Source organism: Lasioglossum baleicum, chromosome 2, assembly GCF_051020765.1.
Source record: "Lasioglossum baleicum chromosome 2, iyLasBale1, whole genome shotgun sequence".
NCBI classification, from domain to species: domain Eukaryota; kingdom Metazoa; phylum Arthropoda; class Insecta; order Hymenoptera; family Halictidae; genus Lasioglossum; species Lasioglossum baleicum.
The window spans coordinates 10,604,280-10,630,062 of record NC_134930.1 but is presented as its reverse complement, the minus strand read 5'-3'; the positions used below and the strand labels follow the sequence as shown (position 1 = coordinate 10,630,062).

At 39.2% G+C, this 25,783-nt stretch overlaps 2 protein-coding genes and 1 long non-coding RNA gene across 12 annotated transcripts; 1 reads left to right on the top strand and 2 right to left on the bottom strand.

Moving 5' to 3' along the window:
- The first annotated feature begins 415 nt into the window (after positions 1–415).
- LOC143217934 (pre-mRNA-splicing factor CWC22 homolog) lies at positions 416–12,535 on the top strand. 4 transcript variants are annotated; one of them, XM_076442710.1, is made up of 4 exons: positions 416–2,312; positions 7,157–7,274; positions 8,595–8,809; positions 9,025–12,535. In XM_076442710.1, the coding sequence occupies exon 4, from the start codon at positions 9,032–9,034 to the stop codon at positions 10,946–10,948; it is 1,917 nt and encodes a 638-aa protein (XP_076298825.1). In that variant the 5' UTR covers positions 416–2,312; positions 7,157–7,274; positions 8,595–8,809; positions 9,025–9,031; the 3' UTR covers positions 10,949–12,535. The 4 variants fall into 4 exon arrangements, with proteins under 4 accessions (XP_076298825.1, XP_076298808.1, XP_076298799.1 ...); XM_076442693.1 differs by having other exon boundaries at positions 7,101–7,274; XM_076442702.1 differs by lacking the exon at positions 416–2,312 and having other exon boundaries at positions 6,501–7,274; positions 9,028–12,535.
- On the bottom strand, positions 4,339–17,593 carry LOC143217954 (uncharacterized). 2 transcript variants are annotated; one of them, XR_013010947.1, is made up of 5 exons: positions 17,253–17,593; positions 14,909–15,103; positions 7,125–12,904; positions 5,629–5,774; positions 4,339–5,431 (listed from the first exon to the last, which is right to left on the bottom strand). It is a non-coding gene; the product is annotated as an uncharacterized LOC143217954 (long non-coding RNA). The 2 variants fall into 2 exon arrangements; XR_013010946.1 differs by having other exon boundaries at positions 7,125–15,103.
- Positions 17,594–20,789: 3,196 nt separating this feature from the next.
- On the bottom strand, positions 20,790–23,365 carry LOC143217255 (uncharacterized). Of its 6 annotated transcripts, none has more exons than XM_076441299.1 (7): positions 23,182–23,365; positions 22,398–22,606; positions 22,148–22,327; positions 21,985–22,056; positions 21,353–21,590; positions 21,114–21,273; positions 20,790–21,032 (listed from the first exon to the last, which is right to left on the bottom strand). In XM_076441299.1, the coding sequence occupies exons 1-6, from the start codon at positions 23,265–23,267 to the stop codon at positions 21,261–21,263; spliced, it is 798 nt and encodes a 265-aa protein (XP_076297414.1). In that variant the 5' UTR covers positions 23,268–23,365; the 3' UTR covers positions 20,790–21,032; positions 21,114–21,260. The 6 variants fall into 6 exon arrangements, with proteins under 6 accessions (XP_076297414.1, XP_076297455.1, XP_076297431.1 ...); XM_076441340.1 differs by having other exon boundaries at positions 23,189–23,333; XM_076441316.1 differs by having other exon boundaries at positions 23,072–23,311.
- Positions 23,366–25,783: the final 2,418 nt, after the last annotated feature.

The window sequence follows — 25,783 nt, the reverse complement described above, 5'->3', positions numbered from 1 at the left end:
TCGGCTGCATGTTGCCCGTCGCATGTTGCCCGTTAGATGGCGCTGCAGTCACGCCGGCGTACTAGCCTCTCCGACGGGCAACATGCAGCCGAATATTGCAAAATCATTGCTCGGAAACGTAAAAGAACGACTTTTGAAGCAAACAGCGCACTAGATTGATCTTTTATCTAGCGATTTTGACTAATAAAAACCCCCGTCTTTGCATTATCGAGAAATCAGAACGCATTTCCCTGATCCTAGCAATTCTCGCGTACGTATACGTGGTCTAGCGGTGTGTGAGTGTACTCTAGCGGTGTGTGAGTGTTCACGCGCGACCGTCATCTGCTAGGAGACGGCCCCCTTAACAGTATCTCGTCGGTGGTATAGGAAATGGGGTGCTAGGAACCCAATACCGACGGACACCAAAATGCATTAGGTGTCAGGTCTATTCCTATTATTTCCTATATCTCGTCGGTGATTTAACTATGGACTGGAAAATAAAAGAAAGGCGAAATGCTAACGTTACCGCTAACGCGTCAGAAGGAATAGCTGCAAGCTGCAAGTACAATTGTATCAAATTTCTGGGAAAACTTGGAAGAGAGGGAGGGTTGCCGGAGGATTAATTGTGGCGTGGAAGAACCGACGGTGCCCGTAAGGATAATCACGGTCGCTTAGAGTGGCCGGACTATGGCAGGGTAAAACGACCGGCGACATTCAAGACAATATAAATCCTGGGAAGTGTCTATACCTGTCTGTCTGACCTTTCCTTGCCGTATTGCACGTTTGTTTCCATCCGAGTTGCCGTTTCGATCAACGTGAAACGCTCCCTAAACGCGAAACTGTTGACAGGAACCACAGTGTGTCACTGCGAACGAGATATGCATCATTATTCTACTATGCATGCGATTTATCATAGACAAACACTCGAGTTCATTGTGCTCGCTTAATTGGATGATCATGCGAGCAAAATGTTGCTCGGTCGCATAAAACAGAAGAAAAACTTCGGAAAGGAGCAGATTCTGACGCTAAAAACTTTATAGGTTTTTGCGAAAATAATTTCACTCTTTTGCGAATCAATTTCACCCATTAAGAATATATAAAATTGATTTTATTTATTTATTTCGATTAAATTATACGTAGGTCTGAATGCTCAATGGTGAAATTGATTTTCGAAAGGGTGAAATTGACTTGCAAAAGGGCGACTTCGGAGTGCGGAACCTGTATAGAAACGAGAATGGGGGTTAAACGAGAAGAGAGAAGCTGGAAAGAGGGGGTCCCACGATCGGGAAAATCGATATTGGTCGCGTTAACGAAGAAAGTGAAGTGGAGATTAGAGTTGGAGTGAAAGGGAGGGCGTGAAGAAAGTGATCGGGTGGGAAGCTCTTCCTCGTAGTGGGCCCGGAATTCGGAACGTTACCCACTTGGTGGGCGATCAATCGCGTGTGTGGATGGGAGGACTGGGCGCGGGGCAAGATCCAGTGGTCCCATTTGACGTCGAGTCTCGCGCGAAGTGCGCTTCTCACCGAGAGAAGATCATTAGTACAGGGTCTGTCCGAAAAGTAATGCAACCACATCTTTTTAAAATAAATCTATTAAACATATGGGTATAAACCTTTAAATTTCTTCAAAGTAGGATCCTTGGGCTTCGACACATTTTTTCCAGCGCGATTTTCATGCTTCGTATGCTCCCTGGAAGGCGTTTTTTGGAACCTCTCGTCACAGCCTCTTTGACGCGTTCCACACTTTCAAAATGGCATCCTTTTAGCACATTTTTAATTTTTGGAAACCAGAAAAAGTCGGCGGGAGACAAGTCAGGACTGTACGGGGGTTGAGGAAGTGTTGTGATCCAACTAAGAAGTACCGTTTACTGTTTTCCCCGTGATCTACGGAAAAGTTTTGGTTGGAAGTGCTCGACAGGCTGCGACGAAGCGAGGGTACTACGAGAGGTTCCAGATAACGTCTTCCAGGGAGCATACGCAGCATGGAAATCGCGCTGGAAAAAATGTGTCGACGCCCAAGGGTCCTACTTTGAAGAATTTTAAAGGTTTGTACTCATATGTTCAATAGATTTAAAAAAAGAATGTGGTCGCGCATTACTTACCGGACAGACCCTGTATAATACGTCACGATTTTCGCGACCTGGTTCGATCTCGCGTCCCTGGACAGGTGCTAAAAGCTGCCGGACCCACGTCTACAGGCCCAAGAGATTAGAATGGTAACGCGATCGGGCCCGATTTACGATCGTTGACCACGGCGAAGCGAAAAGAACGTAACGGGACAGCGGACAAAGGGAGTTCAGAACGGGCGAACACGGACCCCTCGATGGTTTTATGGTAAGGGTGGAATTCTGGAGACTGATTGCGCGCCCAGGTAACCAATTGAGCCCCCAATTGCACCGTTCTGTACGGTGGAAGTTTGAATGCGTTGGGGCTCGGGGTTTTATGGAGTGTACCTGCACGTATTGCATTGAAATGTTGCTTGCGCATCTTCGAGCGAGACGATGGGAAATTGAATTTGTCTTGTGTTGTAAACGAAGAGAATTGATTTGGTAAAATATTCAGAAATGATAAAAATAGTTCGAACCGATTGCACAACTTCCTCTTTTAATAATTGTCGTTTCAATTGTAATTGAATAAACATTTATCGATAGCTGGACGAAAAGACAAAACGGAACCTTCCCGAAAGATGCTAAAAATTTCATTTCACGTGTGTAATCGAGAGAAGAAAATTGTCAGCGTGTATGTGAATTTATGTAACGCTGGTTTTCGGAATATGGTTTCTTTCGTGATCGAAATGGTTACATTCGCTTTAATAACTTGAGAATACTGTAGCGATTAACTTCTAACAACCGTGTATTAACTCAAAAGATATAAATCTTTCTATCCAATAAAATTTTGTTTATAAATCTCGAAGCACATCTTTAATATAATTTATTTGTATAATACCAACACATTTATTAATGTAAATAATATTTGGAACAATTGTACAGCAATTCGAGTGCTAAGGATTTTATGGATTTATGGCAAGAATGAGTATTAGAAGAATTTAACATTACTGTTACATTGTTTTCAACCTGTTAAAAATATTTTGAAAGCAAATCAATTTCTATGTCACTCCACTTTGTTGCGATGCAGGTGGAAAATGTTTATTTTGCATAAAGATCCGCTACGTTCAGCCGGATCTTATAAAATTGCATTCTTGTGAAAGATTCCACTTTGTTACCAACTGATATAACTTCTTAATGCCAAGGTGATGAGATATTCTTAACGCAACTCGGTTTCTGCATTACATTCTTGCAATCACCGCATGACAGCATCGAGAACAAACTAAAGTTCGAAGTGGTACCGCTGAATCACACGCGCGGTTCCCCTTGGCCACCAAACAACTCGCGAGAACGTCTGGTTGACAAGCATGAGTTACACCGGAGATGACATGCTGAAATATTTGATTGTTCTAAACACTGCGAGATTTTGGCGAAAATTTCGTACGCGCGTGCAGAAACCAGAACTACAACCGCATACTGTTCGAACGTACATCACACGCCCCCATCGAAGTAGTCACCGTCGATTTCATAAAAAGGTAATTTCGGTTGACCTTACGTTTCGTGGTCCATACTATCGCAATCGACAGCCTTGACTCGTCTAAATCCCGAAAGATTCACCTGACTGACGAAAAAATTGACGATATAAATTATTCAACGAGATCTCCTCATCTTTTAATAACATTTAATGATATCTAATAATTATAATAACATTTTTACATCATACACTCAATCATGATTAGTAGATGCGGATTTTATGCATTTATGACAAAAATGGGTACGTACAATTTAAAACAGTCGAGGTATTAAAAAGATTTAAGGCTACCAGTGTATTAGTTTCACCTCAATAAGATAATTAAAAGAAGAATGAAATTGTTATTTGGCTCCTGTGTTTTGCAATCAATGCAAACATTTCTTTATTTTGCGTACAGATCCGCAGTCTAATGATTAGAGACGTGATTAGAAGTATGAACATATCATTGCGAACGATTTGTTTCAGGATCGAAGAGATTAAAACAGAGGATGGAGAACTATCTGGCGACTTCGACAATGAGATCCACAAATGGGCTCTAGAGTGTTGCCCCATATGGTCATTGTGCTCGCATGTGTTTAGATAGAAGGTTTGCCGATTTAGAGATGCAAGATTAATTGATATTTTTTTTGAATGAATCCGACTAATTCCTGTCAATTTATATTTCCGAAACAATTACAGTGACTCCCACTAATATTCGGACACTCTTAAAAACACCATAACTTTTTTAATATTGGAATATACGACTTGAAATTTTTGGAGAAATTAGAACAATTGGTTTGCTACAGAACGTGACAACATTTAAAACAAAAAAACTGCAAGTTGTCGAAATTGCAGAGAAAATACTAAAAGTTGTATTTTTCAACTTTTTTATGTAGGCTTATATGGAAAATTTAGAAAACATGTTTCGTAGATCTGTATCAATTAAACATATTCTGGAAATTTCATCAAAATCGGTCGACGTTGTAATGAGCTACAAACGTTTAAAGATGGTAAAAATTGCAGATTTTCACGATTTTCGGCCTCCAACTGCAGTATAATTCTAAGGATTCTTACATCTTTCAATGCCTGTCATTTCTCCCCGCATCAACCGATTTCTATGAAACTTCCACCGTGCATATAATTTACACAGATCTACAAAACGTATTTCTTAAAATTTCAATATAGGCCTATACAAAAAAGTTGTAAAATGCAACTTTTCGTATTTTCTCTACAATTCCGACCAAATGCAATTTTTGAAAAAATTCCTTTTCACATCCTGTAGTAATCTAATTGCTTTAGCTTCCCAAAAAAGTTCAAATCGCATAGTTTAATATTGAAAAGGTTATGGTGTTTTTAAGAGTGTCCGAATATATTAGTGGGAGTCACTGTATGTTTCAGTTAATACGTTCCTACAAATTGGAGTACCCACCGCGAACCACTCGAATACAAAATCACGTTCATGTACGCTCCTGATGGTGAACTGGAGTTCAAGGTGATACGAAGATAATGAATAAGAATAGTATAGAGTATAGATAGATCGTCAAAGACATTCGTTGAATGTGTAAAGTCACCTTGCTACTTGTTTTCTTTTTTTTTATTTTTGTACATATACCAAAATAAAAACAATTGCAAAATATGTACCGAACAAACAAACAAACAGACAGACAAGAAAGCGAGCTAATAAAAACGTGGTAATAAATAACTAGACAGCTAATGCATATGCAAAAATGTATAGCCTAAAATCCCCAATCTAGAAATAATGGATTTATCGTTCCCTGTTTCTTCAAAGCCTACCTGTCGATGAATTTCATGTTCAGGGGTCCTTTGTGCGTGTACATAGAGTTGATATGGTAATCCAGCTTCTTGTAATGATATTCAGTCTTATAACGCTGGAGAATCTGGAACAAGATCAATTTTATAACAATCGAACATGAAGATATACTTAAAAGACGAACGTGTATTCAATTTCATTAAAAAGCAGCTCTGTTCTCACTTGGAAAATTAAATATAATCCGATACTGCACTAAACGAATCGCACAATGTAGTTATTTAGTTATTTAGTAGCCAGTTACAAAAATTTGTTACATGCACACACCTGCGAGTCGTCTCTCCCGCTCTTCTTCGTTTTCTGTAGCTGTAGACGTTGGTTTCCCTCGGGTCTCAATTATGCATCGGGCCTTAATTTGTGTCCGGGCTGTTTGTCTCTCGATCAAGCCGGTTCGTCGAGGTCCTGGTACTGTACTTTGGAAATGAAATGGTCATCCATTGTGTGAAAATTTGCTTGTCAAACGAACATTCCGGGAAAAGGTTCAGGTAATTTCGTGCAGGAGTTTCATTGTGGGGAAGCACAGCGCGCACAATAAACAGAGTGCGAAAATCCAGGGTTGTTTTGGTAACTACCCAGGATTTATTGGCCCTCGCGACGGTCGAAGTAATTGCCCAGTTTTATTGACGTTTTATTACTTCGTCGCGTACCCTGGTATAAAGCAGCGAAAGCAATTTGGATATCGTGAAACGGTTCGAATTTCTTTTATTGCTGTTCTTGGAAATTCTGAAGATGTCAACAAATATACACGATCAGTGTCTGTACGTTTACTATACGTCAGTCAGTCAGTCAGTCAGATCTGCTTCGAGCCGATATCGATTGCAGCCTGCACTCGATGCTCGAAGCTGAGTGTGCTTTTCATCTAGTAAAATCTACGGAAATAGATCTATGATATTATGCTTGTACAGTGTCCTGTCCAATTCAAAACAAATTCCGAGAATTTTGCTTACTGACAACGCGCGTTAATGATGGAGACGTGCCTAGGTGAACTAAATGTCCGCATTACAGCCAGGTATACGTCGGATTATCGTGGCACCTAGGTAGCAGATTGAGGGAGTAGACTCCTTTTTCCAGCATTGCAAGAGTGCGGGATTCACATTCTCATTTCTCCGGGTAATACTAAAATGGGGGTTTTCAGTAGTCAAAAACGCTAGATGAAAAATGGATCTAGGGCGCTGTCGCCCTCAAAAGTCCCATTTTTTCGTTTACGAGGCGTACTTTGCATTATTCGGAAGCATACAACTGCGAATAATGCAAATTACGCCTCGTAAACGAAAAAAGATAGAAAAACTCCATTTTTGTATTATCGAGAAATGAGAACGCGAATCCCGCACCCCTGCAATCCTGGAAACGAGTCTGAAGGCACCCCAACAAGCCTAATCCTCCCCGGCGAATTCTCGGTTTATTGTTCCTGAGCATTTACAGTGACCACCAAGGACGCTAACGGGAACTGTACTTAACGAGCGCAGTGTAATAAAACTTCGAAATTCTGTTCCCCACTTCATCAACTCCTTTTCCCTTTCCTCTTCTTTCCACCAATAGAATGAGGTATTATAATACCTAAAATGCAGTACAGAACAAAGCAAATGGCCTGAACGTGTTAACCGAAGTTTTTCAGTATAAAGAGTTGTTTTGTAGGTGAAAGATTTTCGGAGATTTTAAGGTCACCTTCATTTTTTTATTTTTTAATAGAAGATGTTCGATTTTCCAAGATTTATATTAATTGATTTCAATTTTTTCAGCATTAAGATAATAGGTATAATTACCTTGCTAATGACCACCACCATTTCCAATTCAGCAAATCGTCGTCTCAAACACATCCTCCTCCCATAACCAAACGGTAGTGATGCGAAACTATGACGAACACCATCAGCTTGCAAGCATCGTTCCGGAAGGAATTCGCTGCTTCGTGGAAAGTATGTACTTGTCCAGATTGCGCTTATCACGTAATGCTGGAAAACCACGCAAACCTAATTGCATAGACAAGGTCGTTAATTGAGGACAAAAACCTCCTCGCGTGTTCGTCGTTTACTACTCGTTGTGTTGCTTTCAATTACATTGTGTTTCTCCTACTAAAACCTGAATTATGTTATCGTCGCTGTTCGAGTCTCCAGTGAACTAGAGATTTGATTTGTCCAAGCGAATATATTGTTGAAAGTTCATTTTATGTTTGCGGAAAGAATTGTTTCTTACTCCTTTTGGCACTTGGTATCCACCGATAACCGTGTCCTTGGTCATGCAGCGACCATTCCCAATAACGACCGGATACATTCGAGTAACCAATAAGAAAATCATAACAACGTTATTATACAGGGTGTCCCACGCAACTGGAACAGGCTGTTGTTGTTCTCCGTGTTCAGAAATCGAGTACAACACTTTTTATAAATTGTAAAGAAGTTTTATTTAACAAAGGTCTACAGTAGCGTAGTAAGGTTCAAACAGTGACTTCCTAGTCTCGAATTCGCAAGAGAACCAAAATCTGATACTGCTGTTTCGGCAGCTGTATTGTAATAACCTATTTTGGAGAGGAGAATGTGGAAGGGAGTGGGAAGGATGCGTTGTCGAAAGTATGACGTGGACAGGACAAGGTCTAAGGGTTGTATAGTTCTAATAAGTCCTATCTAGTTCTAATAACTTATAAGTTTAGGCTGACGTGTCCGTGGCTTGGTTGTCGTGATGTATCGGCGTTTAAATAGGTTATCGGGTATACAACACTGTACCTCCTAAACGGTCGGGAATAGAGGAAAATGTTATAAGAAAAAGTTGAATGGCATCAGACGGTGCATACTACGCAACTAATTTTATGCACTTTTGTGCATCGGTGCATCAAAAAAATGCAACTGCACTTTTTTTAAAACGGAAACCTACATTTTTGACTGCACCATTCGAAGCAGTTTGTTGTGCTCTACATAAAAGTACTAACATACTTATGCCCTAAACTTATTCGTTAGTAAGTTATCGAAGTTGAAGTCCTGCGCCATCCCTATCAGCATTCTCATTTCCTGTGTGGCGTAATCTAAGTAAACGGAGAACAAAAATAGTAAATAATAAAAAATAAATCATAAATGATCATAAATTGTAAACAAAAATAGATTTCCTGGCTTTATATTTCAAATTTCGCTCTATTGCATCTAACTTCCTGCTTCCTGTGTCGCCACAGCCTACTTACTAGAGTAGGCTGTGGTGTGACTTATACTCATTTTTGAAAATTGTTTAATTTTACCGTTCTTTTTCAGTTGCCAAAATTGCTGTCACTGTAGGAAAAATCCCGAAACCGAAACACTCGCAGAAGAACGAAGATTGTAATGGAAAATGAATTATGCGGCGAGTAGCCTGATCCTGTGCACAGTAATAAGGGGCATGAATCCTTGCGGCCAGAGTGAACGTAGTGGGGGTAGCTACCCTTGAGGCTATATAATGAGGCCCGCCAGGGCTGATCGGTTCATTTGCGGTACGAAATTTGTGGAACGTTGATCTGCGGCTCTGTTGATGTTCAGTTTATACAATAGATAGTTTAAGAAATAGAACTCGAAGTTGTGTGGCAATTATCCCGTTGTTGTATTGTGTTGTCTTCGGATTTTTACGGAACGTGTGCGACTAATAATACATAAGTGTTTGTTTAAATACTATTATTATATTGTTAGTACTATTGTTTTAAAATTTCAGTAGCAAGATGAAGAGATCACATTCTAATAGCGATCGAGAGGACTCTGAATTCAAAAGTCATTGTTCAAGAGATCGCCATCACCATAGGGACAGAAGCAGTAGAAGGAACGATCATTATAAAAGAAATTATTATGAAGAATCGTATACGGACGAACGATCTCATGGACAACGTGATATGAAAAGGTCGAGAGATTATGAAGAAGACAATAAAAGGAAAGAAGAAAAGGACAAAGTAACAAACAAAACCATGGATAAAAGAGAAGGAAAGAATAGCTCTAATAAGATAACAGAAAGACAAAATCGAACGGTTGATTTAATAACATCAAGAACTGGAGGTGCATATATTCCACCTGCAAAATTAAAAATGATGCAAGCAGAAATCACTGATAAATCAGGAGCTGCTTATCAACGTATCGCATGGGAAGCTTTGAAGAAATCTATCCACGGCTACATTAATAAAGTTAATGTAAGTAATATAGGACTTATAACTCGAGAGCTATTGAAAGAAAATATTGTCAGAGGTAGAGGTTTGCTCGCTCGATCTATAATTCAAGCTCAAGCAGCATCTCCGACGTTTACTGCTGTTTATGCAGCTCTTACTGCAATCATCAATTCTAAATTTCCTAATATTGGGGAATTAATAGTAAAACGTCTTCTAATACAATTCAAACGTGGGTTTAGAAGGAATGATAAACCTCTTTGTATTTCGTCGGGAACATTCATAGCACATTTAGTAAATCAAAGAGTAGCTCATGAGATATTAGCATTAGAAATATTAACATTACTAGTAGAAACACCAACAGATGATTCTATTGAAGTAGCCATTGCATTTTTGAAAGAATGTGGTATGAAACTGACTGAAGTTACCAGGAAAGGCATTGAAGCTATATTTGAAATGTTACGAAACATATTGCACGAAGGTCAGTTAGATAAAAGGGTTCAGTACATGATAGAAGTCATGTTTCAAGTTCGAAAAGATGGGTTTAAAGATCACGAGGCAGTTCCAGAAGAGCATGATCTCGTCGAAGAAGAAAATCAGTTTACTCATCTGGTTACATTAGACGAAGCAACCGATGCTCAGGACATATTGAATGTTTTCAAGTTTGACGCAGAGTATGTTACTAACGAGGATAAATATAAACAATTGAGTAAAGAAATATTAGGTTCGGACGTTAGTGGATCAGAAAGCGAAGAAGATGATGGAGAAGACAGTTCAGATGAAGATAGCAGCACTGCTGTAATGGAAGGGAAAGAAGATGTGATTGTAGATAATACCGAAACAAATCTAACAGCTCTTCGAAGAACAATATATTTGACGATTCACTCGTCTCTTGATTTTGAAGAATGTGCACACAAACTGATGAAGATGCAACTGAAACCTGGGCAGGAGACAGAACTCTGTCATATGTTCTTAGATTGCTGTGCAGAGATGAGAACATACGAAAAATTTTTTGGTCTATTAGCAGGTCGATTTTGTGCCATTAACAAGATCTATGTTACTCCATTTGAGCAAATTTTTCGAGATTCGTACCACACGATACATCGTTTAGATACAAATAAGTTACGCAACGTGTCAAAGTTCTTTGCTCATTTATTATTTACCGATTCTATTTCGTGGGAGGTACTGTCTTGTATAAAATTGACCGAGGATGACACAACCAGTTCTAACAGGATATTTATCAAAAACTTATTCCAAGAACTTTCGGAATACATGGGATTATCTAAGCTTAATCAACGTGTTAAAGATGTTACATTACAAGAAGCATTCGAAGGATTATTTCCCGGAGATGATCCGAAAAATACTCGATTTGCTATAAATTTTTTCACATCAATCGGTTTGGGTGGTCTTACAGACGATTTACGAGAACATTTGAAAACTCATCCGAAACCAGCAAATAGTGCCTATAACAGAAGAAAAAAATAACATAATTTGTCTTCGGTTATCATTTCCGATAAGGCGTATCAAAGTAAGAATGATAATTGTTGTTATGTGCGAATGTATACGAATTAATACATGGATAAGCCTGTAAGATCCCGAGATATTTTTGGACAAGATTAGAATAACACTTTCGAGATAGACTAACGAAAATGCTGTGTTTTGTCGCGCTTCTTCAAAATCATCACCGTTGCTGCGGTAGCTTAACATGCGCAACGTTAAGCTTGCCCTGACAATGAACGTGGAATTAGGCGCGCGCTCTGTCAATGTGGGTGTTGACACTGTTTTGACGGGAAGATCACGTGATTAAATAAAGTATATTTACGTTATAGACTTGCGGTTCGTTACCGGTGACGAGCTTACAAACGAATAGTCGCCGGTGGCTTGTCGCTTTAGTTTTGCAGTAAGCGCGCGAGTGTGAGAAAGAAATAGTCCGCGGCGTTGTTTGTATATGTATAATCGAAACTGGTAGGGATAGTGACGAGTTCATAACGTGGAGGATAAATCGAACTCGTAACTAGAAAATATTGTACTCATGTCAGCCGTTTCCACCATTAACAACAGTGCTGTCGTCGTCCGACCAGACTGGACCAGACCGACATTATTTTATGATCCGTAGATACGCAGACTCTCTCAACCATTCCAAATCTTTCGGAAGCGAGCGTGGTTACGCGAGATCTGTACGTGCGTGGTGCATATATATATATACACTGTATATGTATGTGTGTGTGTGTATGCGCGCGTGTCACCGTGTCACACCACACTGGTCGAGAATACGATACAGACAAAGCTGTTAAAGTAGTAGATAGAGAAGCACGGTAGCAGGCTAGGCATAATGCTAGCTCGGTGGACGTTGGCGGTGTTAAAAAGGGGTATAGTGAACTTCGATCGACGACGTGACACTTTGTGAAAGAGATCGAAGACGCGCAAAATTTACGATAGTTCTATGCCATCCGAGCCGAAGACATGAGCGAGAGAGGCGGTTCCATGTATACAACACAGGCAGATAGAAAATTCTCTGTAATTAAGAGTGTAATGCTCCGTGCGTTTACAAAAGTGTACAATGATCTACGTCCACTCCCACGACGAGACCTCCTTGTGTTTACATACGCGCAGGACTATAGTGTACGCGCGCGCGCGCGTGTGTGTGTGTGTGTGTGTGTGTGTGTGGCTGGGTATACGTGTGCATGTGAAAAATGGTACATGTGAAAAATCGGTTGTAACGATGTAAACAGAAATATATTTTGTATTTTTTAAATAATGTTTTCGTTGATTCTTAAGGTATAGCCGGAAAAGATGGTCAGAAGTATCCAAGCAAATTAGTTTTTCTTCACGTCATGTTCAACAGAAAATTATGAAAAAATTCATGAATATTCTACCAAATAGCATACACTACTGAGATTTTTTTCAAAATTTTTGGTTGCAAAATCGATTTTTAAACAAATCGGAAAACAAAATTGCCGATTTTATGTATATACATATATCAAAGTCCACATTTCCATTATTACGTTAGTTGTGTCTCATCCTGATTATTAATGTGTATTTTTTCAGATTTTTCGGATTACGGAAACATGTTTTAAAAAATTGAAAACCTCCAAAAATTCCAAGAAAATGCATGTTTTGTATTGAAGTGTTAGAGACTCCAGTTTTATAAAAATTCAGTACTTGGATATTATTGAAGCAACCGTTCTTAATTTTTTCATGATATAATTTTTGAGAGATTGGGTAGTCGTTAACAAAACAAGTACATATATAGTATATACGGCTGGGAATCTTCTGGCCCCGAATCGAATCCCGCATCTATATAATCGTTTTGTTCGGTAAATACTTATTGCTTCGAGTTTTAATGAAAAGTTTAACCAAAAATATTTTTTAATTGTCTACATTTATTTTCAACTTAAAGAATTGATGCAGTTCGCGCTGTCGACTTTCGCTGTCCACTTTCTGTAATTGAAAAAAAAGAAACACAATTTAAGTTATGATTGCGAAGTGCAGAATGGTTTCGAGGTATTCGAAAATACCGCTACAGGTGGTCCCCTGTGTATCTATATCTTCGAGTAACTAATTACAAATTTTGTATCTATTATTCGTGATCCGAAATTTGTATCTAGTTACAATTAAGTTTCTCATAACTGTGCGTCTAGGAGAAAAGTTAAGGGCAGATTCGGAATCAGCGCAAAAAACTCTATAAGAATCACCCAACAGTAATTGTTGAACAAATTTGGTGTTGCGGAGACTGTAAATCAATTGGGAAACTTTCTTCCAGCAGATCTATTAATGGGTCTATTAAAACTTTTTTCCGTGTAACATTTTGTTTATTTTCTCGTTTATTTGTTATAATAAATGGAAGCTTATGTTAATTTGTTGTTCTTCATTCTTTAATAAGCCCCTTTTAATTTCCCATCAGTTTCAACTCCATAAAGTAATAGTTTTCTGTAAAATCCGTATCAATGCCTCCGGATCGGAAACTTTCTGCCAGGGGTTGTATTAATTCGAGTAACTGTAACTTTTTTTTAATGTTGGACTATACGATTTAGACTTTTCGTGAGAAGTTGGAGAAATTAGTTTACTGCATGATGTGAAAAGATATTTTTCCAGAAATTGCAGTTGGCCGGAATTGTAGAGAAAATAGGCACTAAAAGTTGCATTTCACAACTTTGTTATGTGGGGCCTATATTGAAAATTTAAAAGATAGTTATCTTTTAAACATCTCGTTCTAGGTAGAATAATTTCGTTCTATACGATTCTCTTTTCATTTGATGGATATGAAATTGATTGTAATACCTCATACAATAATGAAAGGTTTAGTAATTGATTAGCTACGAACATGTTTAACAATGTAAACAATATTTTGAATAATGGGACAGCAATAATTTTTAGTGGTGATTTCGAGTCACCACTGGAGTGCTAAGGGTTAAAGGTGGTAGAAATTGCAGGATATTACAACAATGACAAATATTATAAAGCAGAAACGCTAACGTTACCGTTAACGCGTCAGAAGGAATAGCTGCAAGCTGCAAGTATTTACAATTGTATAGAATTTCGGGGAAAACTTGGAAGAGAGGGAGGGTTGCCGGAGGATTAATTATGGCGTGGAAGAACCGACGCGACGCGACGGTGCCCGTAAGGATAATCACGGTCGCTTAGAGTGGCCGGACTATGGCAGGGTAAGGATGTGCGCTGGTATGCGCCATAGGTAAAGGGGCCTCCCTTTACCTAAAAGAGGTAGGGAGCCCACGGAGACCTTTTTTTCTGCCACGCACAGCAGGGAGCTTTGCTCCCCGTCAACCCGCTAGAGATTTGTTGCCGCATGGACGTCCATCGGTGTCCGCGACCTTCTCGAGACGCTCTGTTATGCGCACGCCTTTAACAGAGTCCGAAAATCCAGGGTTGTTTTGGTAACTACCCAGGATTTATTGGCCCTCGCGACGGTCAAAGTAATTGCCCAGTTTTATTGACGTTTTATTACTTCGTCGCGTACGCTGGTATAAAGCAGCGAAAGCAATTTAGATATCGTGAAACGGTTCGAATTTCTTTTATTGCTGTTCTTGGAAATTCTGAAAGTGTCAACAAATATACACGATCAGTGTCTGTACGTTTACTATACGTCAGTCAGTCAGTCAGTCAGATCTGCTTCGAGCCGATATCGATTGCACCCTGCACTCGATGCTCGAAGCTGAGTGTGCTTTTCATCTACTTTATTCGGAAGTAGATCTATGATATTCTGCTTGTACAGTGTCCTGTCCAATTCAAAGCAAATTCCGAGAATTTTGCTTACTGACAACGCGCGTTAATGATGTAGACGTGCCTAGGTGAACTAAATGTCCGCATTACAGCCAGGTATACGTCGGATTATCGCGGCACCTAGGTAGCAGATTAAGGGTGTGGGTCCGGCTCGAGTGAGAGTGTGGTGGCACACTCACACACCGCTAGACACTATATACGTACCCGAGGATTGCAAGGGTTTCGTAGATCAGGCATGGGCAGAAATAGCACGCGTGCTAGTGATTCTCAAGGAATACCCCCACTTCTCCCGGCCGCGCGTCTCGCTCCCCGTGGCGGCCGTAGTGCTCGGAGTAACTACGGAGCAACTTCTTTTCCCGTGGCCGTGATTCACGAGGAGTGCACTTTCAAAGCGTGTATCTGCGGGAAAGAACGACGGGTTACGTCACCGTTCGAGGCTCAAGAGATGAACGGGAACTTAACTTGAAGCTGAAACTTTGCAGAATATGGGAAAAATAGGGAGATTACGGTACGAACGGTTTTTAACCTTGAGAAAATTCGTTAAACTTTCACAATTTCAAGAAAATGTGGTTTTTCCGTTACCACGGGCGGAAAAAATTTTTTTAATTTTTGCTACGTATCATTTCCCGTAGATTTTGTCACGCTGATTTCAAATCTGGTCTCAAAATATGTCTACGACCTCTGGTTTTTTCGAGAAATCAATTTTTGTGACAAGAAATCATTTCAACGAAAACATGATTTCATTAATTTCTTGTCACAAAAATCGATTTCTTGAAAAAATCAGAGGTCGTAGACAAATTTTGAGACCAGATTTGAAATCGGCGTGAAAAAATCTACGGGAAATGATATATAGCATGTTAAAAAAAGAATTTTCTCCGCCCGTTGTAATGGAGAAACCACATTTTCTTGAATCTGTGCAAGTTTAACGAATTTTCTCAAGGTTAAAAACCGTTCGTACCGTAATCTCCCTATTTTTCCCATATTCTGCAAAGTTTCAGCTTTAATTTTTAAAAAAATTCATCGCTCTACCTCATTTCTATCGAAAGTTATTTCTTTTTTAATCGAGTTAGGTCACTTTTCCCCACTGTGCGCCGCGCGTCGAGGGCTCCGCGATCCGGAGGACAGAGTTGGGCAAAATGTAATTTCAATTACGATTACACAACTACTTACCAATGACTGTAATTTGAAATTGCAGAAATACATAATTAGGTAATTGCAATTACTCTGGCTCAACCAGTAATTGTAATTGCGGACCACAATTACAATTACAGTAATTGTGAAAGGAGTAACTGCAATTACTAAACACGATTATAGTAATTGTAATCGAGTCTAACAATTACTTCAGTGTAATTGTTCTTTTAAACCACTAATTTTCATGTTTTGGACCATTTCACCGTTTTCTTATTGTAATTATAGTCCACTTTTGCACGTATAATTGAAGATGTAATTAAATATTCATGTTCATTAATAATTACTGCCCAACTCTGCCGGAGGACTCGTCTCGTTCGATCGTCGAGCAAGAAATTTCCTTGGTTTACGGACAATGTTGATCCCTTCGCGATTAGAGATCTCTCTTGCGATTTCTTCCTCGACAAAATGGCTTCGTCGTTAACATTTGTATAGCCAACCGGGTACCCATTTACTCTTTCAACAATTTGTTAATGTCCCTCTGAAAATATTACAAAATTTCTCTGAATGTCCATTCTTTACCGTCATACCAAACAACTTTTGTAGGAACACCTTTTTGATAACGACGAAATCGCATAACAAAAGACCGCACAAAAACAGGTTTGACTGTAGACTTTGGTTGGCTACATTAGGGTTAATCATCCGTCAGGGGAAAAACAATTGTTCGTTGTACGTCCACGCTCAGCCTCGAGGTGAACGATGTCCCGAGACCTCGCTCTGAGAGAGAGAGAGACTAGCTCGCAGCGGTGTAAAAAAATTAATTAGAACGACGTTACGTCGAGAATCGTGGTGTAGGAAATACAAGTAAAGCCGGTCGGCGAAGATAACGTAATTGAACATAGTATCCATGGTTTCCAAGAACCAGGTTTACTCTCTGTCAGCGCGGCTTGATTGACGGATCTAATCGAGCGATCATAGTTAAACTCGGGTGGTCCGTTAAATTTGTTGAAAGTCGTTTTATCAACGCGGCTTCGGAGGCGCGCGTAAATTTTCCAACTGTTTCCAATCGCTTAATGGCCGTCGTTCGATTTGAAAGCGTCGACTACCGTAATTCGGGAATGTGATAGAAAATTCGACCAATTAATGTAACTCGGTTTTTTCGAGCAAGTCAGGACAAAGACGTATCTCATCGTTCCTTCCATTATTATTAGACCAAATTAATAATTTTATACCAAATAAAATCCTATTTTCATTGGTAATAACTAGACTGCGGATCTCTATGCAAGATACACATTTTAAGAAACGGGAGCCGAGGAAAAAATGTTTTCCTTTAATAATTCTAGTGAGCTGATTCTCCTCGGAACCATAAGGCGATCAACGTGGCGTTGCAACGCGCTCCTGCTTGCACTCGTACTCGCACCTGACATACAGTCGGCCGAGAAGACACAAAGTTCCTACGCGTCACGTTACTTGACCGTGCGCGCCTCGCGGATGCGTCCATTCTGTCCTTGGGGCAAGCGTTCGCCGTTGACGTCGCGTGCACGCAATTCCCACAAATTCGTTGCTAAACGACGACTTTGCAGTGTAAACGATCACTTCTCTACGTTCGAGCTGTCTCTCACTTGTAGAAAATACCCCATATGCACGCGCGCGTTTCAGTTCCACGAAGGAAAAAGGATCGAATCGATGCTCCGCCGGAGGCTGTGCTCGACTGAAAATACGCGGCTGCGAGACGAACATAATCACCGAACAATAAGCTGCAAAAATGCGGGGATCGTCGGTGGTTCAGGGGGCGAGTCGAGGTCGCGAACAACGAGACGCTGCGTTTCGCGAGCGTTCGCTGTTAGCTTAGACAATTGAAAACACTGATCGACGCGCGTTCGGACATCCACTCTCGAGTAATGGTTTCCGAAAAGTCAGTCGGAAACGCCTGCTCGAGGATGTCCGAAGAAGATTCAACATCGATGTAGGATGTAATCGAGTCACAATGCTATAGAACAAATTAACGATGAAAACGTTGTATTTTTGCTGATACTTTTGTAAGGGAATCCGTTCCACCTGCGCGTTTGATCGTCCCCGACCGACGGCAATGGACGTCGTGCCTAGCTACCGTTCACCGTTTACAATGTGTCGCCTCCGGTTTCTCTTACGAACGTTGCGAAATCGGTTGTTCTCGTAGAACGGCCGCACAGTCGGGCCAAACCGACGAAATCTGTGTCAAAATCAAAGAACTTTCGATAGAAATGAGATAGAGCGATGAAATTTTTTTTAAATTAAAGCTGAAACTTTGCAGAATATGGGATAATTACGGAGATTGTGGTACGAACGTTTTTTAACCTTGAAAGAATTCGTTAAACTTGCACAATTTCAAGAAAATTGTGGTTTTCCAATACCACGCGCGGAAAAAATGTTTTTTTAACATGCGACACATCATTTCTCGTAGATTTTTTCACGCTGATTTCAAATCTCGTTTCGAAATTTGTCTACGACCTCAGGATTTTGCGAGAAATCGATTTTTGTGAACACAACTTATGAAATCATTTTTTCGTTGAGATGAATTGGTAACCGACTAGTTTGAAGGAATATTGTATTCTCATATATAAAACACATTGAAAATAATCATAATGAAATATTTGAATGTTTACTTGAAATCAGCGTGAAAAAATCTACGGGAAATGATGAAAAATCACAATTTTCTTGAAATTGTGCAAGTTTAACGAATTCTTTCAAGGTTAAAAAACGTTCGTACCACAATCTCCATAATTATCCCATATTCTGCAAAGTTTCAGCTTTCATTAAAAAAAAATTTCATCGCTCTATCTCATTTCTATCGAAAGTTCTTTGATTTTGACATAGATTTCGTCGGTTTGGTCCATAGTGGGCCGTCGCGTGGCTATTCTACTTAACGGTTCGATTGTTGTCGATCGGACTTAACTCGATCGCGATCCCGTGCACGATGCGTTGCCGTCTCGGACCGTTCTACAAACTGTCGGAACCGCGAACGATCGATACACTCTTCGTCTTTTCTCGCAAACGTGTATCGCGGCTATGCAGTCGTAACTAGTGCCATTTCAGCGACAAACTCGAAAAGTTTCGCGCATCCTCGCTCGCAGAAGCTTTTCTCTGCGAGCGACGCCTTTCTCTTGTGCTCTCCAAAGTTCTCCGGGTGAAACCAGGCTTGAAAACAGTTATGACATCGGTTTCGGTCCTCCATAACTGTTTCACTCAAGCCCGAAGTGTAACAGTTTCGAACAGTTACCTTCGTGAAGTTTTGCACATCTAATGTCCTCGCCGCAGCCTCGTCCAATTTAAACTGCATACGGAGACTGATGTGCAAAATTTCAAGAAAATGGGGCGTGGAGAATTTGCTAAATGCATCGCGTACGGTGCTTTCCAAGGATTACTCGCGCGTATGTATGCTTCGCAGTTCCCTCGTGTTTTATCGTGGAAAGTGTATCGATCGTTCGCGGAAAATCCGCTGCGCGAAATGAACATGCAAAGCAGTATCCGGGTTGTTGTTTCTTTGGGTCGGCGTGCGAGCGAATAATTTTGCGAATTAGCCTGGATCGGGCATGGTTTTGATAAAAGAGTCGGCTAAATTCGGACTTCGGGTTTCAGGCTGTAGCTAAAGTATTAAACGATTTTAGTTAAAATCGAAGACGAAAGAGATCTGTTGACTCGGACTCGATGGAAAGTAACGCTACAGTAGGCCCGTCGGAACGCTTAATATTTGCCGAACGACGAATGATATTATTTTACGAAAGGATAGAAACGGCTCGCTCGGTGCTAATGATCGTCGCACGCGTAATCGTTTGAAACGGCTGCTTTGAATATTGGGATGCTCGTTGAACTAGTGATAGAAACTTTGTTTTAGCGTGTATGTACAGTTGGTGGACAAGATATAGCGTGATTTCGAGAGACGGAAATTGCTCGCGGCTTCCTCCAACGATCGACGAAAGTCTCTAGACCATTATTATGCGCTTAGATGTACATATATACATATATATATTTTTTTAAAATAGATTACACGGCGATTACGGGCTTAGTACGGTGCTGAACCTTGTCCGTGCCTAGGAAGAACTCTCAACAATGCGTGATAAAAACGACAGCGGTGCAAAATGTTTATAAAAAAAAAAGTAAACGGCTGAAAGAATAGCAAAAAATAGTACATCATTTGATATTTAGTATTATTCATTTCTATATGCAACTCGACGTCCTTGACCCGCTGACAACAATTACATCCGACTCGTCTTGCGCTATCCTACAGTTCGCGAATTTGATTGTCATCGATTCGCCTGGCAGGTTGAAATTTCGGTGAAGTGGCTTAACCCTTTGCACTCTCAGAGTCACCACTAAAAATAGTTGTACCATTCTTCAAAATATTGTTTACGTTACTATATATGTTCGTATCTAATTAATTACTAAACATTTAAGTATTGTAAGAGGTATTATATCAATTTTATATCCATAAAATGACGAGAGCGTATAGAATGGAATTATTCTAGATCGGAAGAAATGTTTCATTCTCGAGTTGAAATAGCTCCGAGTGCAAAGGGTTGAACGGCTAACGTTGCGTATTCCATATCTTATCCACCAACCCAGCTAGCACCCGGATGTCCGACGGATGTCCAAAGTACGTCCTCTGCATGTCCCATGGACGTCCGATTTATGTCCGTATGTCCGAGATATGTCCCAGATACGTTCCAGGAAAGTCCGACAGAGGTCCCATTTAGAAAGTGGGACGTACGTAGGACGTACAGTTCGGACCTATCTGGGACCTCCCTCGGACATACGTGGGAATTATCTGGAACATACGGACGTTATTCGGACGTCCCTGGTACGTATCTGGCACATAAGGATGTTATTTGAACGTTAACAGGACATTTATAGGACGTTTATATAGGATATGGTTTCTGCATATATTAAAAACTACTAAACAATATTCTATATGTATGTATAAGGTTAAAAAGTGAAACAAAATTTCACATTTATTATTATAAGCACATAGTACAATACAATCTCATATACGTATAATACAAATATATATTTATTTAGACATATAAAAATTTTATAACTATAAATATATATATTTATAACTAAATCTCTCTATATAACGTAGAAACGTAGAAAGAAACGTGAAAGCTGAACGTAGAAAGCTGGAGTTTGAGCCATTAGACGCAGCGTTTCTTCGGGAAGGCATCTAAAATTAAAATTTTAATTCAATAATATATATTGTATACAACTAAATATCAAAAATAACAAAATGCACGTTAATAATTACCAATTATTACTGTGGCTAATTTTGTAGCATCAAATCTTCTCTTGCCTTTCTTCCCAAGCCAGCTAAATTGCATTGCCAATTTATCGGTCATAAGGGATCCTAATGTGCGCTTTATAAAACTGGCACAATTGGCTCCACCAATATTCGCTAACTCGAGGGCCTGCAAATTAATAATTTATTTACAGTCGAGTGAGAACTTTTGGTGAGAAGCTGCTATGGTGAAGGTTCTATTTAATTACCACATTTTTTGCATTCTCCCCAGCTCGCAAAAATGCATCCAGTTCGTCGAATTCCTCTTGCGAGTTGACGGGACACGGAATATGCAGAAAAACTGATGAATTTTGTTCATCTGTTGAGGATTCTTTTCAAGAATCCTCTTGATCTGCTGCACGTCAGTTGAAACATCAGTCAGCAGGCATCGTAAGAGATGCTGCTGTTCAATTATCGTTTTAAGATAACGATGGGTTTGCCCGTCTCCTGAAAATATAGATTTTTAGGTACGTGTTTACGCTAATACGTACTTTCATATTTAAATTCGTTTAGATACAGTGAAACGAATTAATATTCGGACGCTCTAAAAAAGACGCTAATTTTTGTAATATTTTACTATATGATTTGAACGTATCTTTTAAATTTTCAATATAGGCCCACACAAAAATGTTATAAAATGCAATTTTTATTATTTTTTCTACAATTATGATCAATTTGTAATGTCTGAAAATTTTGTTTCACGTCCTGTAATAAATTAATTGCTCTAGAAAAATTAATTGCCCAAAAAAGTTCAAATTGTATAGTACGATAATAAAAAAGTTATCGTCTTTTTTAAAGCGTTCTAATATTAATCCGAGTCACTGTAGTTTCATTAACTTACCAATAATTGTAGAATTTGTAGAAACCTCCTGGACGCATTCATCTAGTTGGTCCATTATCCTGCTGCATGTACCTGAAAACAATAATCATGGTTAATACACTGCTCTAATGATTATTTATGGAAAGAAGTTAAGCAATTAGCATTAAATCTTTTATTTACGTACCAAGCTCATTGCGATGTTTTAGCACCGGAGGCCTAGGCATCATCGATTCTGACTCCTCATCGGCATCACTCACCGTTTGTACTATTTTGCGTTTCCTTTTTGGACCAAGTTCAACTTCTGATTGTAGGTCAGAAGTTTCCTCGGCTACTTTCGCCTTGGCCCTTGCTTTTGCATAATCATCTAGAAGCATTTTTAAATTATACATATGTAATTATTTTAGTTTCATCATATTATAAAATCTTTAACTCACCAAACGTGCCATTCCTAAAATGTTTAATGGCATGTTTTGGCCAACATGTGTTCACGCCCTCGCATGCTTTGATGGCCTTCATCATTCGGCTCATGGATAACAAGGGCCAATGGCAATAATCTCCTATTATCCACAAAGAAGGCACTGCCTCCACCGTACCATCTTGTACAAATTTGACAATCGTCCACGATTTCATTTTTTCGCAGGTTCTGCAAAATTTATATTATATTAATGTATAAGGAAATATGTTTGCACTTTATGCCGCGGGGTTCATCACACACACTTTAAATCAGAATAACTTTTTATGAATGGAACAAACGACTTCAATTTCTCTGTAATGCTAGAAGGATTAGTTTAGTCTTAAATATGTTGAAAAAATACATTTCATCGGGATTGTGACACACCATAGTAAAAATTTATTTTTACAACTTTTTCAGCTGGGCCAATAACGAAAATTTAAAAGATGTGTTTTGTAAACTCGTATAAATTATATAAATTCTGAAAATTTTATTGAAATTGGTTGACTGGTTCACGAATTATGAACGAGCAAAAGCGGTAAAGATTGCAATTTTTGATGAGTTTCGGTCTGTGAGTGCTATTTTTACTACTTTTGATGGTTTATAATTAGCAAACTAATTTCAATGAAATTTTCAGAATGCATATAATAGCCTTACTGAAAAATTGAAGTCGTTTGATCCAGTCATAAAAAAGATATTCTAATTTAAAGTACATGTGATCAATTATGTGCGTAACTTGTCTAAGTATGAAGAAAACTCAATAGTACGTATTACTGATTTCACTGATTTCACTGATTTCACTGGATTTTTCAAGCACGTTTTCGCAGCTCTCGCACAAGACTGTTTTCGTCATGCAGCAACGGCGCGTTCTTCTCCCGCATTCGATCGTCGCTTGTTTTATCAACCGTCTCTTTTCTTACCGATCATCGCTTGCTTCTTTGATTTAACATCCTGTAAATGTCGTGTATATTATATTTTATGAAAATTATACGTAGTAATTATTTAATGACCTTTTCGTTAACATATTTAATCTTATTAACATCCTACAATTTTCTAACATTAAAACATATTAATTTTTGTACTTAGAAAAATTCATAAAATCTAAATAACAAAGAATATACCTCTTAGAAAAAGTTGACCTTTCTGTCAGTCATAATGAATGTGACACACTCCAAATCAAAATAACTCCTTTCTAATATTTTTTTAAAGTTTATAATATAGTGTACATGGCACAGCTCTGTCTTGCTTAGATCAAATCTTCACTGAAATTCTATATGTATAGAATAATTCTACATGAAAAGTATATTTATATATAATAACTATTGACAAAATTTTCTGGTAGGAGCCGGTGTTGCATGGTGGTAAAGAATCACGTTTCCACCCGAAAGACCAAAGTCCAAATCCCTCTATATAGTGATGCTTTTATTTTGATATTTTTACTAACATTATTGTTATTACCATTATTTCTATTACTACTACTAGACAACGGATGTTTGATTTATGAAAAGAATAAGTATAAATGTAACACAAATCAGTAAAAAAATTACAATAACTTCCCTATGAATCGGGAAGTTAAAAAATTATAAAAAATTTTAAATTCTATATACATATAGTTTTATATAAAATTTTAAAATTCTATGTATGTGTACATATATATTTTTGCATGCATGAGAAGTGAGCATTCTGATACCGAAGTCCGCCTGAGCACGCCTATAAGACTTAAAAAATAGATGTACTTGGAACGTCCGAAATTTTGGTCCCACGGACGTCCCTGGGACGAAAAAAATGAGCGTCCCTGGGACATCGGAACTATAGGTCCCATGGACGTCCCTGGGACAAAAAATAATGATCGTCCCTGGGACATCCGAAATTTTGGTCCTTTGGACGTCCGAGGGACATCCGTAACGGACGTCGGACGTATGGACGTAAACTGGACATAAACGGACGTCCAATGAATGTACGGTGCTAGCTGGGAAGTATAAGTATACGCGTATATTGTTGTTTACTGCGAGGAGCAGATCATCGATACTACAGTTTTTCCTCCGCAACGTCGCGCATCTCTCGAGACATGGAGCTGGATGCTCGTCGATGCTTATTGTTAGTAGTCTTTCTCGAGCTCGCTTTGCTCCGAATCGGCTTGGAAGTGGAGGAAGAATCGGTAGGAACAGAAAGCGATTAACTATTAGATGATTGCGTAAGTTCGTGCCCGATTTGAAAATAAAATTCAATGGTTAAATTTCGAAGAATACAGCTTTGTTAATCAATTTTATAGTCACCATTCTTTTCTACAATTAGAAAAGAATCGGACACGAAGTTATGCAATCATCTGATATCATACTGACTTTGCAAGAAAGACGACCAAGGAACGCCACTGTAGTTCGTCTTCATCCACGTGTGCAAAAATGGTTTGCGATACCACGCCTACTCTAAAATGTTTCATGAAAATGGAAGAAAATCAATTTTGTATTCGTTTCTTGGTCAATCGGAGCGCCGTTCGGACAACGATATGACGGTATAGTCAACGCGCAACGCTACGGAGAGAACATTGTGTCTCGGAGCAGGATACTGTCTACGTATTAATACGCAGTAAAGCCTTGATCTGAGAAAATGGAAACCGTAGCATCTATGAACAACGAATATCCCCTCCACCGCGGGGCATATCCCTCGAGGGACCAAGAAGCTCGACTTCTTAGAACCACAGGATGTAAGAAACAGCAGAGGTTTTTTCTTAGATCAAGGCTTTAGTGTGTGTGTGTAGAGCTGTTTGTTTGTTTTTAGCCATAGTTGCATATTCTTTGGAAGGGAAGGGGAGGTAGAAACGTGTGCGTGAGATAACGAATTGAGAAATGTTTGTGCGTGTGGTGTAACGTATGTATGTAGATACGTGGTGTATCTCCTATCGAATTATCTCCTTTTCCCTCGGGTCGATTTAGTTTCACGGAAGGAGACAAGGTGCTTGAGCTCGTTCGAAGGGAATCTGTTTTCCGCGTCGTGCATTTACCGTTCTCCGACGACACTGTTTTTACGCAACGGCGAACAGGGAAACGACGCCCGTGCATTACTTTAACCCCCTTCCTCTACTTATTTATTTATATCATGAATCGTCATTAGTAGACTCCGGATTTTATGCATTTCTAACGAAAATGTGAGCGAGTGCAATTCAAAACAGTGAAAATATTGAAAGACTTTACGAGTATTAATATATATTCTTTTCACCACATTTGAAAATTATTAATGAAGAATATCAATTTATATTTAGCTCCTGCGTCTTGCAATTGATGCACGAACTTTTTATTTCGCATAAACATCCGGAGTCTAGTCATTAGAAATATCGCCGCGAGTGTTTCATCGTTGCGTTAATCTTGATAG